The 16,620-nt window shown below is 31.8% G+C and overlaps 2 protein-coding genes and 1 long non-coding RNA gene across 7 annotated transcripts in view; 1 reads left to right on the top strand and 2 right to left on the bottom strand.

Annotated features, from left to right (window-relative positions):
- Positions 1–16,620, top strand: part of LOC143248849 (frequenin-2-like) — a 125,520-nt gene that overhangs the window by 57,259 nt on the left and 51,641 nt on the right. The window lies entirely within an intron of this gene.
- On the bottom strand, positions 950–9,119 carry LOC143248848 (uncharacterized). Its single transcript, XM_076497687.1, has 2 exons — positions 5,064–9,119; positions 950–4,450 (listed from the first exon to the last, which is right to left on the bottom strand). The coding sequence occupies exon 2, from the start codon at positions 4,311–4,313 to the stop codon at positions 3,189–3,191; it is 1,125 nt and encodes a 374-aa protein (XP_076353802.1). The 5' UTR covers positions 4,314–4,450; positions 5,064–9,119; the 3' UTR covers positions 950–3,188.
- Positions 11,074–12,911, bottom strand: LOC143248304 (uncharacterized). The gene is made up of 3 exons (XR_013026888.1): positions 12,872–12,911; positions 12,567–12,729; positions 11,074–11,243 (listed from the first exon to the last, which is right to left on the bottom strand). It is a non-coding gene; the product is annotated as an uncharacterized LOC143248304 (long non-coding RNA).

Here is a 16,620-nt window from a genome sequence, read left to right as displayed (position 1 = left end):
ATAATAAGCAAGCAGTAGAGTAAAACAACAAACTGGACTTCTTGATGAATAAGTTAAATATTTTACTTGAATGTATTTCTGAACATAGAGTCAACATTACTTTCATATATGTGCTGGTTGTTATACAATGTTTTCCAACTGTCTATAAGGCTACACCTATAAGTTAAAGCTTTGACTCATTTTGGTTGACAAATTTGATAATCACTTTAGAGTAATTGTTTTGAAAAAAATATACAGTTGATATTTTACATGCAAGTTATTAATTCATACTAGTTTATATAGCAATAAACATATTTTTAAAATACGTTTTATGACAAAGCTGCATCATGGGCTATCTCCGCTGAGTCCACATTGAAGACCAAATCCTAAATTAAAGTGTTATAAATCTTACGTTTACTTTTCAGCCAGTGAACAATTTTCAAATAAAGTTTTTTGAAAATTTTAACGTTACCAGTTAGAGAGTTTCACTATTTCACCTATCATGCTTTATATAGATAGTTTTAACAGTTATCTTTTGATCTTTTTTATCAATTGACTTTTACTAAAAAGGATTCTATGTTGCACTCTTTTGTGATATCGGTTGTAGACAGTAAGTATACAAATAATGCTTTGTTATTTATAATTAATTCATAAATTAAAAGCAATGTGTCTGAATATCTTAGTGCTGTGTAAACAAAAAGCAGAGCGTAAACATAATGAACTAACTGAATGGATGATTAAGATTTACATTTAGAAACTGTTAATTATAATCGTATAATACTTCTTGATTAAGATTTCAGTGTTTTTATTTTTAATTTAGAAATTAATTAAACATCGATATGTATTAAATTTATATTTGCCAACAAGATTGATAAACCAAATTTTATTTCTCAACACAAATGTATTTTAATGTACAAACAACAATATCCAATAGAATCTATAATAATAGTTACTACACATAATTGATCAAAACACTACCACAAAAAATTTTCAAGATTCTCAGTTTCATCTCATTCTTTACTGTTAAATTATACAATCCTAATTAGGTCCAAGATAACTGAAGATTTCAAAATATTTGATTACAAACTGGAACACCAATCCTTTAGTGCAACGCCAGCCAGTGTCGACGAGAGCTATCTTGGACCCTGGGTAAGATTTAGTATGTGCTCCCACCCCCCAGAATACTTTTAAAGAATGGCGTCACGTTCTCACATAAGTAACTGAAGGATATCCACCACTTACTAGAGAACAAAACACATCTAAAATACGTACAATCCACAGAATAATTTAAAATAAAACAGGACGTCAGTCACAATTCCTGTAAGTTGTAACAAAATCAAAGCAAACTGCAGAGTTCATACTTACTCGCAGTTGTTTTCAACATCTATTTAAATTTCAATGCAATATTTATAAATCACCCATATTTGGACTAAGAATCTTTTAATATTATTTCAAATGAACAATGTTGGCACTAGTTGGGTACAATTATTGGTGATCGACCACTGAAAATATATTTTGGTCAAAGTACCCTCATTTCCCCTTGTATGGCATTATATTTACTGACTCTTACCACTGAGACTAGGACCACTTATCAAATGAGGATTGTTTGAATTTAGGAGATCAGAAAATGGATTGTTTTTTGGCTTTAAGTCCGTATTTCTCTTGAGATGACATTCTCGTTGAAAGAAAACCAAGAAATAACATTATTTTTTTCCTGGTTCTTTTTAACTTTTTAAGCCGTGATACGAACGAAGAGGAAACAAACTAACAGCCGAGATCGTACTTAATTGCGTTTTTTCTCGTATTTATTTTCGTTTCAAGGCCAAAAAATCTCACAGAGAGAAAAACACCTTTCATAGGCCACCTGCATCCAAATCACACCAAGTAACTGTAACTCCAAAACAGATATAAACCTATCAACTGAGGTTCTCTTAACAAACAAGCTAAGGAAACTAATGTTACTATGTTAAAAACATGGATAGAAGTGCCACCACAATCTTTTTACCAGGCAATAGATATCTGAACAAACACCGTCAAAAGTGTATGTGCCGATCATCAACTTCAAAACTTTCAGAAGTAAAAATATCTTCTCGGCAACATCTTAGTTTACTGCAGCCTTTCGTAATTCAAAAATAAAGCATAAAAATGTCACTTAATCTATAATCTTGATTTTCTTCTATTCTTTTAGATTTTCATTTGTGACCCTTTACGTAATATCTTACCACATAGAGTTTTCGCTGCCTGAGCAGTAAAACTTACTTTTCTCTGTATACTCCCCTAAAGTTTATTTCTAGGATATTAGTGTTGTTGATTTCGATATTTACATATTATTTATATATACCATCAAGGACCTTCAGTCAAATATGAACTATCTGTGTGTGTGTATATATATCTGTGTACATATTCATATGTATACATATATGTAGCTCAGCAATTAACTACAATTGGGAGTGAAGCGAAATAAGATTGCTGAATTCTAAAGCACCACAGCTTCAGAATTATCCAAATACCTATTATGATTGGATTAAAAACTTACTTCAAGATGAAAAGAAGACTTTCGAAATGTCTTCTTTTACACTTAAACTGCACAAGTATATAATCCCAATATATATATTTTTACTATTGATTTTCTATTAGGCAGATGACGACCATTTTCATTGTATATCCGATACAAAAACTCTTTCTAAGCTATCTATTAAAGAGTGATATACATACGTTTGTCTTGTTCATCTTATTTATGTTTCTGCTTCACAATAAATTGTCGATTTTCAGTACTTTATTTTCGTTTCATGATTTTGCTATTTGTTTCAGAACATTTAGAATAGAGGATGTTTCATAAAATGTTCGTTTTCTTTTATATTTGGTTGTAGAGGATGTCTATGATCTTTCACCAAATGTTTGTTTTCTTTTATATTTTGTTGTAGAGGATGTTTATGATCTTTTACCAAATGTTCGTTTTCTTTCATATTTGGTTGTAGAGAATGTTTACCATCTTTCACCAAATGTTCCTTTTCTTTTATATTTGGTTGTTGATATTTCACCAAATCTTTGTTTTCTTTTATATTTTGTTGTAGAGGATGTTTATGAACTTTTACCAAATGTTCGTTTTCTTTCATATTTGGTTGTAGAGAATGTTTACCATCTTTCACCAAATGTTCCTTTTCTTTTATATTTGGTTGTAGAGAATGTCTATAATTTTTCACCAAATGCTAGTTTTCTTTTATATTTGGATTTAGAGGATTGTTCTTAAAATATTCGTACTTTATATTTGGTTGAAGAGAATGTTTACGATCTTCCACCAAATGTTCCTTTTCTTTTATATTTGGATTTAGAGGATAATTCTTAAAATATTCGTATTTTATATTTGGTTGTAGAGAATGTCTATGATCTTTTACCAAATCTTCGTTTTCTTTTATATTTGGTTGTAGAGGATAATTCTCAAAATATTTATACTTTATATTTGGTTGTGGAGGATGTCTATGATCTTTCACCAAATGTTCGTTTTCTTTTATATTTGGTTGTAGAGGATAATTCTCAAAATATTTATACTTTATATTTGGTTGTGGAGGATGTCTATGATCTTTCACCAAATGTCCGTTTTCTTTTATATTTTGTTGTAGAGGATGTTTCATAAAATGTTCATTTTCTTTTATATTTTGTTGTAGAGGATAATTCTCAAAATATTTATACTTTATATTTGGTTGTGGAGGATGTCTATGATCTTTCACCAAATGTTCGTTTTCTTTTATATTTGGTTGTAGAGGATGTTTCATAAAATGTTCATTTTCTTTTATATTTTGTTGTAGAGGATGTTTCACCAAATGTTCCTTTTCTTTTATATTTGGTTGTAGAGGATATTTCATAAAATATTTGTATTTTATATTTGGTTGTAGAGAATGTCTATGATCTTTCACCAAATCTTCGTTTTCTTTTATATTTGGTTGTAGAGGATAATTCTCAAAATATTTATAGTTTATATTTGGTTGTGGAGGATGTTTATGATCTTTCACCAAATGTTCGTTTTCTTTTATATTTGGTTGAAGAGAATGTTTACAATCTTTCACCAAATGTTTGTTTTCTTTTATATTTTGTTGTAGAGGATGTTTCATCAAATGTTCGATTTCTTTTATATTTGGTTGAAGAGAATGTTTACAATCTTTCACCAAATGTTCCTTTTCTTTTATATTTGGTTGTGGAGGATATTTCATAAAATATTTGTATTTTATATTTGGTTGTAGAGGATGTTTATGATCTTTCAAGAAACGTTCGTTTTCTTCTGTATTTGGTTGTAAAGGATGTTTATAATATTTCACCAAATGTTTGTTTTTTCTCATTTCTGGCTGTGAAGCTATTTCTGTATCATGGTTATTTTCTTCATGTATGAAGTCTTCAGACGTATTTATTTTATTATTTGATGTTGAAAGGCTTGTAGAAACTGTCTCCACGTTACCATTTGAACGTTTCGTGGTACCTAAAAACCGAGAAAATTACACGAGTTAACTGCGGACATTTCAAACTCTGGTGAACTTAATTAAAGATTCTCTGTTGCAGTTTTAATGGATAGTTTTCTTGATAAAATAATTTCTATAATTTACGTTTCATCTTGGCGTTACATTTTCAAATTATGGTACTCGATATACTAGTAAACTTATTTTGGATATCATCGATATACATGGAACATAAAATTCAGGAAAACAAATTACTGCGTCGAATTCCAAGAGAAAAGAAAATACGAGAATTGAAAATTAGCTTCCGTTATAAACATCACCACGTTTCACGTATATTTAAATTATGGTTATATAAAGTAATGATATGTACACGTGAACATTATTGTATTGATTTAAACGTTTCTAATATTCTTTGTGGTCATATTTAACAGAAATCAAGTTTAGAAACTTGATCAAGTATATTTGTCACCAAGCATTTAGATTCAAAGTCATATGTTAACTTTATATAATATACAGAATTAGATGGAATTAAGTTTATTTAATGTTCCACATGCATATCCACGTAAGTAGTCATACAGTATGCTCAAAAATAAACTAGATAATTGACCTTAAACATTCCTAACTGATATTTCTGACCTTTTATTTGAATACTAGTTTTTCTTGGTTCACTTTCACTGTCCTCTGCTGTGTCATTGGGCGAAGGTTGTTGATTTTGACAAATCAATAATACATTCTAGTCAGAAGGAAACAAATAATAAGTAATGAATTTAAGAATGTACAGGACATATACCAATCACTCATTTAGAAACAACTAGTAATAAAATTTCAAAACAGTTTTACAGACAATCCGATTTTTAAACCACCATCAATATTTGTATTTAGCACTTTCTCAAGCTTAAATTAGCCGCACGAGGGCTAATTTAGCAATTTAGAGGGAAGTCAGCTGGTCATCATCACCCACCGCCAACGTTTAGGCTACTCTTTTACCAACGAATAGTGGGAGTAACTGTCACATTGTAACGTCCCCATGGCTGAAAGAGCGAGCATGTTTGGTAAGACGGGGATTCGAACCCGCGACCGTTAGATTACACCGCACAAACATGGATCTTCCAACACACACAATGAACTACTTACCTTCAACAGACGAAAGAAAAGAATATAGAAGCTGATCATCGTGAATAAGGTAGTCCAAAAATACCAGAGCATCAAGTTTTCAAAGGGATGCATATTCGTACCTCCTTCTAAATATACATTGCAGTTTTTACATTCTGATTTGTGGATATTAGAATACTGCATCGATTTTACCACTGCATCATTCCTGTAATTGTTATTAAGAAAGTTAAACATTCAAAACACTGAAATAATACATCACCACATAAACCTTTGTTGTTTTTATCGAAAAGCGCAAAACTACACAACTTGGTATCTGTGCTGTGCCTCCAAAAGTTTAGTGCTATAATTGTATGTTTATTTTTATATAAATAAACACAAAGCTACACAAAGAGCTATCTGTGCTCAACCCACCACGGGTATCGAAACTCGGTTTCTAGAGGTGTAAGTCCGCAGACATGCCGCTGTGCCTCTGGAGAGCTAATGTTATAAACTATTAAGCGTACCATTGAACTACTAGAAGCTCTAATCGTATAAACACATTATGATATAAGACAATGCTCTAATTCCTTGTTGATATTTAATGTTTTTGATATATCACTATTTTCTTTCAGTTCAATTTGGATATCACAAGTCATTCAAATAAACATATCACAAGTATTTTTATATGCAAAAACGGCTCGTTTGGGCTGAGAAAACACTTTTACATAGAAGAGCGAACAACGTTTCGACCTTCTTCGGTCATCGTCAGGTTCGCAAAGGTTTCACAAGTATGTTTCTTTTTTTTAGGGATCATTCAAACCTGCATTTAGAATACCCTAACACACAACTCTGAGGGACATTACTATAATCTGACAATACGACAGCATGAACAACTTAATTATTGTTATGGATTCAAACGCAACCACACGTAAAGCTTGTTCGTTGCAGATGTTTATGGGAAAAGCTGAACTAAGAACTATCTGTACACAGTTGTTCCTAATTTTGAAGTTAAACAGCTAGTCAACAGAACCCTTAACCAGCTCTTGTCAGTTTGATTGACGAGACTTGATTGTCCATTATATGGCACTAACTTTGCGCCAACGGATCGCGAACCACAACAGTCTAAACAATTAACCACGCAACCAACTGACCTACTAGCTGTGAAGGCAGATATGTGCCATAATTTTTTTATACACACACACATACACATATACAGCTGTTAAACTATTTATTTTAGAAAATTTCATGTGAAAAAAGAAGATAAAATCTTTAACACGTTACTTTTGAGTTGTTGTTTTTTAACTGAAAGGAAATTCTCTACTACACACATTCTCTTTTCTACTAGTCTTTTATTAAATCGTATTCGATCATTTTACTACAAATCATTTAGCATGTTTAAGAAAAAATGCACAAGCAAAAAGACTGATGTTAGTACTTTGTAACTTTAATACTGGATTTGTTACCACTCTAAATACTTGTTGTAAGAGTTCCATTGTTAACGAATTTTGATTACTCACTATACACTTCCTTTTTTCCGCTAGTTTGTTATTTATATACTATTCAAGCAAGTTACTAAAATCATTTAGCATGTTTAAGAAAAGAAAATATGCAAGGAGAAACATGAAAGCTCGTCCGTTTGTACTACAATTTACCGACTGTCTCAATACTTACTTGTTATCAATACGTTTATCTTGCAAGATAAATATGGTTGAGTTTTTTATTTTCAGTGTTCTCTGACCTTGAAGTTTTGTCAACTCCCAGATGAAGTATATCTTAACCACCATTATTATAAACATCAAGCCATGAATTAAGTACTCAGTATTGAGTATTATTCGTCTGACTTTCTCGAAATTTCCAGGCATCACGTTAATAAGAAGAAAAAATATAGTTCGAAAAATATAGAGTTAGCATTAGGTTTCAGCTACCAAATCTAGTTACGACCGACTAGCGTTTGTTACTAAGGCTTCACATAGAAACAACAATGTTGTGTCGCGTGGCATCGTATACATAAATTCTAAATTATGTAGTACTGCATTGAGCCCGTTAACCAATAATATTGTTTTGAAAAACATTGTTGAATATATCCTAAAACAATTTTAAAAATGGAAAACAAGTAGTAAAGCGATAAAAATTGAATTTTAGACATTAAAAGGAAACAGAAATGTATTAAAGATAAATTCGAATAATGATAAAATACTAGTTTTATAATAATCAGGGAAATATGTGGGGACGGTGTCAAGTTAACAGGGGTGGTAAAAGATAGAGATGGAATCGGTAATCACCTAAAATGAAAACTTTCAATAATTTCGTGTAATGCAAGATAATTTAGTTTAAATATAAGTTCTTTTCTGGGCTTTCGCGATCATACTTGGTAAGGGGCAATCCTGGATTAACCATTAAGCAAAATAAGCACGTGCTTTGGGCACCGCAGAGTTTTTCCCCTGGCTATCATGCCCTTAACTCTTTCACTGACACACTCAACTTTAGTCGATTTTTTTGTAATTGCCCTTATCTGCCGTGTTCGACTTTACTCTGCATTGTTAAAATTTTTCTTTGGTTCGGTGAGTTACTAAAGTTTCGAGAAACTACTAAACTATGTATCTGAAGTAAGAAGTCACTGATTTCCGAAAGATTACTGTATAGAGCAGTACAAAATGTTGATAAAACTTCAGGTAAAAGATGATCATATGTTATGATGTCTGACCTTGAAGGTTAAATATTTTTCTCAATCATTCCTTCTGATGTGGCTACTTATAATAAATTATACACAGTGAAACTGTTTTGTTTTACCTTTTGCTGCTTTTTTCAGTCACATCTTCAGAAATATAAGAGCATAATACCACAGAAACACAAGTCAAACGAAATGGTGACAGATATGTACTGAAACGTGGCTAGTTTTATTTTTATCGGTTTCTGTTTTCGTATGTTATATTTGGGTTACTGTCTCGTTTGTTTTAGTTTTATTTGCGTTAGTATTGTATTATTCATGTGTGTTTTATAATATTTTTTGACGTGTTTCTCACTGAAGCTTTTTTGAGCCGTAATTTTTTTGGCTTCAAACAACTTGCTGTAAAAAAACCTTTGTTTTGAAATTTATATTTATCATACCAACAAAAATTTAGAAAGAAATGTTACTGTAGCAATGCCACCGTTCATAGATTACATGTAACCTATAAGAGTTTTTCGGCATGTATGTATTCCCTTGCGGTTATGTAACAATATAAACAAATCCGAAGCTGAGAATTACTTAGGGGATAAATACAATGCCAGAGACATAGTAGACATAGGAGATCTGAATGCCAGAGATAAATTTCGTATTACTACCTTCTACACAATTGTTGACAAACTAGAAACCCAGATGAGAAGAAGAGGAGAGGTGCACAAAGAAATGTAAACAGATTTTCTTTCCCAAGTGATGTGTCAAATGACGTCATTTCATCTGTTGAAACTGATTTTTTTTTTTTTTTGGAATTTCGCACAAAGCTACTCGAGGGCTATCTGTGCTAGCCGTCCCTAATTTAGCAGTGTAAGACTAGAGGGAAGGCAGCTAGTCATCACCACCCACCGCCAACTCTTGGGGTACTCTTTTACCAACGAATAGTGGGATTGACCATCACATTATAACAGCCCCACGGCTGAAAGGGCGAGTATGTTTGGTGCGACGGGGCTTCGAACCCGCGACCCTCAGATTACGAAGCGCACGCCTTACGCGCTTGGCCATGCCGGGCCGTTGAAACTGAAAGGTACTCTTAGTGTTCCCAAAAGCTAATTGACGCTTACCCAGAAGACTCGGACACTAATCTTTCTGCCAAGCTTCAGTAGTTTCACTCATATGTGTGCCATAAGTTCAGTGCAACAAAAACTGTAAAATCCAGATTCAGTCATGCTGAACTTATGAAATAATTTCAGAAGACAAAATTGAGTGTGTGTTTCTAAACGTAGATATTGCATCACGTATATTTTTAACATTAATGGTCACAAATTGCGCAGCTAAGCTTTCATTTTCTCAACTCAAGCATATTAAAAATCCCAAGAGAACAACTATGCGACAAGACGGGCTAAATGTCTTGTCTCTGCTAAGTATCGAAGAAGATTTGTTCGCCAAATTAGTTTTGAAGACTTGATCAAAGACTATACAATTTAAAAAAAATCTAGAAGAAAACTTTTTAAAATTTAAATAAATATTAAGGTATAAGCAAATAATTTTCTTACAGAGTTTTAAGTTCAAAGTGAAAAACTGTTAACATCAAAGTGAGAATTTTTTTAATAAAAGGGTTTTGAGTAAATTTTTCATTTTTGATAACATCAAAGTGGGAATTTTTAACTCAGAGTGAAAACAAATATACAGTAAAAATAATTATTTTTAATTGTCATTAATCAAGGAAGTGATGTCCCTCATCATTTCTAAATAAATGGGGCCTGGCATGGCCTACCGCGTTAAGGCGTGCGCTTCGTAATCTGAGGGTCGCCGGTTCGCGCCCGAGTCGTGCCAAACATGCTCGCCCTCCCAGCCGTGGGGGCGTTATTATGTGACGGTCAATCCCACTATTCGTTGGTAAAAGAGTAGCCCAAGAGTTGGCGGTGGGTGGTGATGACTAGCTGCCTTCCCTCTAGCCTTAAACTGCTAAATTAGGGACGGCTCGCACAGATAGCCCTCGAGTAGCTTTGTGCGAAATTCCAAAAAAAAAAACCATTCTAAATAAAAGGCCTCAGTCACTACTTGATTTTGATCCATATCCAATCTGTTAAATAAATAAAATAAAGAAGTTTTGTTTAATGTAGCTGCAGGGTCTGACCTGGAAGAAAACTGAAGAAGGGTTATAAATTTTCAAACTTTTATTACACTTTCAGCACTTATTGAGTCTTAATGTCTTGTCAGTTAAACAATGGAGGGGCCGTGGGGGGCACTATTGTTGGGTTGTGCTTAGAGCATCAGTTGCCCATAATCCGGTACTGTTGAGGGGGAACATGTAATAAAACGAGTACATTATTTCGTCAATGCCCTTGTGGTCCTGCAAGTTTAAGTGTTTGGGAACTGAGTGCCGATGCATGCAAGTTGGAGACGTTCGCGGAATTTGTCACCTAAACTGCATAATGTTTCCCCAGTGTAGAGTTGTTTGCGTCTTGTATAGCGAATACAATAAACAATGTACTCTCATGTACAGATGAATTGGTCTTTTGCGTGAACGGTTAAAGACAGAACTGGAAAGGGTCGATAAGTTTGTGATATACTCTCGTATAAGGCAAACAGTTCATCAATATGGACGAGTTCCGTTAGTTAGTACAAGTAAAGACAATTCAATCAATAGTTTAAAATGTAGCAGACAGGGTTACGTATTATAATTTATCTTATTACGTTACGTATTACGATTTCAAATAGCGGGAAATTTTAATTTAGAAGCTGATTGAATGAAGAAGATTGATATACACAATTATCTTTCTTAACATAAATATATCTTGATATAGAAACAACAATATAACAATGATTATTAAAAATAGATATCACAAATAATAATTTATATATGAAAGTTTTACAAACTTACAAACAGCACCGAGTCTTTCATCTGGTCTGAAATTGAATTGTTTATTGACGCTTTACGAGAGCGTATTGATTCTGCATCGATACACAGGTGCACTTCACATGATGGTAGTGCTAGCTAGCTCTATTCTTGTCTGGATCTCACGCAGTTTATAAGCTCACTTTTCACCGAGGAAGATATCTAACTGAAAAAAATATAGATATTAAAATAAATATATAATATAAAATCCATCATATCAGTCTGTCAGATTCGTCTTACGTTTGAAAGCAATTAAGGGGTGTTAAAATTGTTGTTTAATGTGTAAATTTAAGAAATGAGATACATTTCGGTATAGTGAATGAAAACGTCGAGTTTGTGTTTGTGTCCAATGTTTCTGATAAAAAGATAGGAAACTTTTGGGTGAAGACAATAAAACGTTGTTCTTCTATATAACCGACAAGAAAGGTTTGCATTGGATGGGCCCATTTTGGTTCCCATGACAACACTTTATAACCTCTTTTCTGTATTAATAAAAAACATTCAAAGTCAGTACTAAGTCAGTCCAAGTATCGTGTCTGTGGAAGGATATAAGTTTCTTCTTTTGTTAAACACAATCATTCCGTCGTTGTGTTGTATACCAGTGTGTAGAAATTGATTGTCCGTAGTGACAACGTAATCAGTGTAGAGTGAAACTTGTTTTAGAGATTAAGGATATGAATGCTACCTTTAATTTATGGAAGGGTTTTTGGTAGAGATCAGTAAATACTGTCAAAGTATGTGGAGAAAAATTCATTGAGGTAGTTACGGACAGAGACTAAGGGGCGTCTTGGACAATCCAGTTTGTGAATTTTTGGTAGCACATAAAAAAGGGAACTCTAGGGTGCTGAAGTATAAGATTTTTGGCAGAAGAGATCGTCATAGAGATGTAGACAAAAAGTGGAGTCACTCAGTTGCTTGTTAGCCACTAGAACATTCAACAAAGAATATTTCACCATTTTAACTACTCTGAATCTCAACAAACTAAGTGTTCCTATAGACAACTCATCGTCGAACTACAGTTTGAAAACAGTCGTGACAATTCCCAATAATTCTCCTCTTATGGAAGACTAACACTGTTTTGTCAAAAGGAATAATTTTGTGTCCACCCGCAATCGGCAAGACAAATATATTCTTTGACATAACAAGACGCCTTTCAAATAAGTATCAAAATGAGAAATTTGTGCATATAAGTTCTGCTATTCTGAAGTTGATAAAACAAAGATAAATTTATAAGATAACATATCGATGCCATGATAATCAAATCAATACGTAAACAATGTAATTGAGACATTATTAACACATGAAACACGGATTGCACGATTCCGTCCTCCTAGTTAAAAATCTTGTCCACTTTTGCTCTCTACAACATTAGTGTTTGAGATCCACTGCTTAAATTCCTCCCATTCTGTTGAAGAAAAAAGTGATACCTGTCGAATATAAATATTGAAATTATTCTCTTAAGTTGATAGAGTGATTTAACGATTATTACCAGTTGGATAGGCATGAGATGAATCAGGTGCTTCTTCATGTTGTATAATAATACAAGAACCTAACTGTAATTTTTTCTGTTTTACTGGTTCTTCTTCAATGCTGAATTTGATCTTTTTCGCCATTTCATTATTGTCAACAGCACTTCTTTTGTTTACGGTATACTAGAATAAAAAATAGTATATAATTAGTAAACCACATCAACTTTATTTATTATAATTAATATGAATGAAAATAATAATTATTGTATCAAAGAAACAAAAATTAGACTTATAAGCGAAGAAATATACTAAATAATATACTTACGTTTGGTTCGTCATTCTTTTTTCCATGTAATAGAACTGCATCGTTCTGATTATCAGTTGTGAAAGGTACAGGATATTTATATATGTTTAACAGCTGTTTAAATATGGTTGAGTTACCAGGTTTGGCTGTGTATTGCAAAATAGACTTTGTCAACTTTAAAGTGACCTTTTTTCCTGTGTGTTAAACTCCATCTACACAACATTAAGTCTGCATTCACTGTTTAAAAATAACATATTTGGAAAGATGATTATATAGGAATATAGCAGTGTCGAAGTTTGACTGAAATGTTACTGAACTCAAATAAAACTTTGAATTTTATCCATTTGGTGGCTTTTAATGACATAGAATTGTGGCTGCAAAGTTTTATGTATTTTATTTGTATGGTATGATTTACAGTGAATAATCTATAGAAGATGGTAAGTTTTGCTATGTTTAGTATTAGTAACTGGTTGTTTAAGGAATAATATGTGACAGTCCCCTAAACTACTTACAGCCTCTTCTTTCTAACGATTAATGACATTATTAAGACAATGTTAGTATCTTTGGTTCAAATGTTTGATGAACTTTTAATAGAAACATTAAGATATTTATTTATTATTTTTACTTGTAGCAAAATTAATTACGAGGTATGTAATATAACTAAATCTAGTTATATGATTCATGAATTTTTAATCTTAAAAAAACAGTTGCGAAGTTTGTAACATATACAAGTGAAATCGTTTTTTGTAATTAACATGGTGATTGGTATTCCCCAGGATATTTTAGACAGTTGCTATGTTCTGGATGTAATTGTAATAAATCTTAATGGAAATTTTTACGCAAACAAAACATTTGTCTTGCATTTAATGTAAAATGTGTCGTAAAATAAGGCTATTGCTGCTGTTAGGTAGATCAAAACTAGCCGTTGTCAGTAATTTAAAATATTCGTCTAACGTATAGCAACGACGTTTCTAAAGATGAGATAATTAAAATAATAACGAAATCTCACATATTTAAGTAGAAATGGTCTTCTTAATTTTGTTCTAAACCAACTGATAACAGTCTTACGGTATGTTGTGCACGTTATGCTATAATTGTACGCTAACCTGTCAAGTATTGAGAATATACAGTTAATGTTTCGTATGTCTATGTAATTGTAATGGACTTACTATTATGTATTTATTTTAATACCGATGTTTGTTTTAGTGGAACACATATTTATAAATGTATGTAAATTATAGTTTTAAATATGTGTTGCAATATTCCCCCTATTCTCTAAATTTGTAGGAAATTCTCTAGTGTAAAAATCAACAATATACTACGCCTGTAAGTAAAACGTTGCCAACCGAACTTTCGAGGGTGTCGCCTAAAGTTTATAAATCAACGTGCCAAGAGACAGTTTTCATAATATTGTTGGTTTGCTACGGTTAGCATACTTTTAACATCGGAAGCTATAATTTTTATTAACGCTTATTAGTCGGGAAACTACAGATACTTGACCAGGAGCGTTCATAGATTTCAAACATTACAAACCATTTAACTCCAGTGAATTAACTTCGAACGTCAGCATTTCTACGAGGACATTAGATATTTTCGTTAAAAAAAAACAACAACACGAACGACTGTGTGAAAAACTAGCTAGCTTCCCGTCAAGTGAAGTATACCTGTGCATCAACATAGAATTAATTCGCTCATCATGAATCGTCAATAAAATATTAACGTTGCAGACCAGATAGAACTCTCAATATTGTTTGTAAGTTTGTAAAACTTTTATGCATATACCGTGTTTCTCCGATAATAAGACCTAACCATAAAATAAGACCTAGTGTAATTTTTGGGGATAGTTTTAATATAAGCCCTACCCTTAAAATAAGCCCTAGTTAAGAGTGGGAGGAAGAGGAAAGAAATAAAAAAAAATTAATTTATTAATTAGTTTAATAGTTAGTTAATTAGTTTGTTTAAGTATTAATCAGTTAGTTTAATAGTTTAATAATAGTTTATTTTAAATGGTTATTTTAATAGTTTTACTTTGTAACTTCATTCTTTTAATATATCAAAATAAGACATCCCCCGAAAATAAGCCCTAGTGTCATATTTTGGAGTGAAAATTAATATAAGCCCTGTCTTATTTTTGGAGAAACACGGTATTATTATTTGCAATAATTGTTTTTAATAACCATTATTATAACTTGTATTGTTGTTAGTATAGTAAGATATACTTATGTTAAGAAAGAAAACTGTTTCAGTATTGTTGGAAAATATTACAAAATTGATACATATCGATATTCAATTAACTTCTAAATTAAAATTAAAATTTTTGGCTATTTGAAATAGTGACACAATATAATAAATTACAAACTCTTACGAGATAGATTATAATACATAATAGTAATGAACTTACAGATATAGCGATAATATTACATTATTGATAACTGCATTTTAGAAACGTACAATTTAAGTAAATGCAAAAATTGCATTTAACTGGTATCATTATTACATATTTACAGTTTCGTAAAGTGAACCATCCATTTTAAATATACTGTAAATGCGTAAATAACGACAATGGATTATAATTAAATTTTATTTTGATAAACGTTTCCTGTAAATGTCACACGTTTAAATAGAAATTTCATTTTATTTTATATTCACTTTAACATTTAGTTGGTTGTTTGAAATTAAGCACAAAGCTACACAATGGGCTAGCTATGCTTTGCCCACAACGGTATCGAAACCTGCTTTCTAGCGGCGTGGGTCCGCAGGCATACCACTGTGCCACTAGAGACTACTTTAACAATCATAGTTTTTAAGAGAATATATAGTAATCTATGCTGAGTCTTAAATTAATCGTTTAAACGTTAGTTAAAGATGTTGTAAATTCCAAATATTTAAAATTATATACTTAAAAACGGCTGGTATGAGTAGAAAAACGCTGATAGAGGAGCGAACAAAGTTTCGACCTTCTTCAGTCATCGCCAGGTTCACAACCAGCTATTTTTAAATGTATAATTTTCTTTACAAGTGGGCTTTCTCGTCATCACGGATTATTTCAGTAATTAAGGTGTAATATACATGTGTAGAATTTATTATTAAATATTTTTGTGTTATAATTACAGTCTAATTGATTATATTTAGCAATTTGTGAAAGTGAGTATTATTCGCAGTTTCTTATTAAACTTCCTAAATTAAATTAAATTCAATTCTTATTAAAGTACCTAATGTTGAGTATGTATACAACAAACACTAAACTGTATAATTCATGTTAGCCAAAACATTAATCACTTGGTCCTTGGAATAGTTAGCCAGTTTTTGGGAAATAGATTTGGTCATTCTATTCCTATGGTGTTTCTAATTTTGTACATTTTTTTAAACCAAGACTGTCAGAGGCCTTGAATATCTATATATACATTGCGTAACCATGAACAAACGTTTAAATAATATTTACGCTATAATGTTAGCTAATTAAACTTAAACGGCGAATACGAGTTGTTTATATCGCGATATCGATAACACTTAGTGCACACACTTTCCTTAATACGTGAGGCGGTGTAAACGCGTGCTATATTAAAAAAAATATTTGTCAAAGAAAATGTAAGAAAATTGTTAATATATTTACCGTGAAAATCGTCAATTAATTTTGTGTTTCTGAAATATATTTTGTTGTGATGGTATTTTTGTTTGTTTGTTTATTTGTTTGTAATTAAGCACAATGCTAGACAATGGGCTATCTGTGCTCTGCCCACCCGGGTATTGAAACCCGGTTTTTAGTGGTG

The sequence above is a fragment of the Tachypleus tridentatus genome, chromosome 4 (genome assembly GCF_004210375.1).
Source record: "Tachypleus tridentatus isolate NWPU-2018 chromosome 4, ASM421037v1, whole genome shotgun sequence".
Classification (NCBI taxonomy): Eukaryota; Metazoa; Arthropoda; class Merostomata; order Xiphosura; family Limulidae; genus Tachypleus; species Tachypleus tridentatus.
The sequence above is the reverse complement of the archived record's forward strand: the minus strand, read 5'-3'. Positions and strand labels throughout refer to the sequence as shown.

Excerpts from the sequence above, each read along its gene's own strand:
- LOC143248848 (XM_076497687.1), bottom strand. The coding sequence starts at position 4,313 with ATGAGAAAAAACAAACATTTGGTGAAATATTATAAACATCCTTTACAA.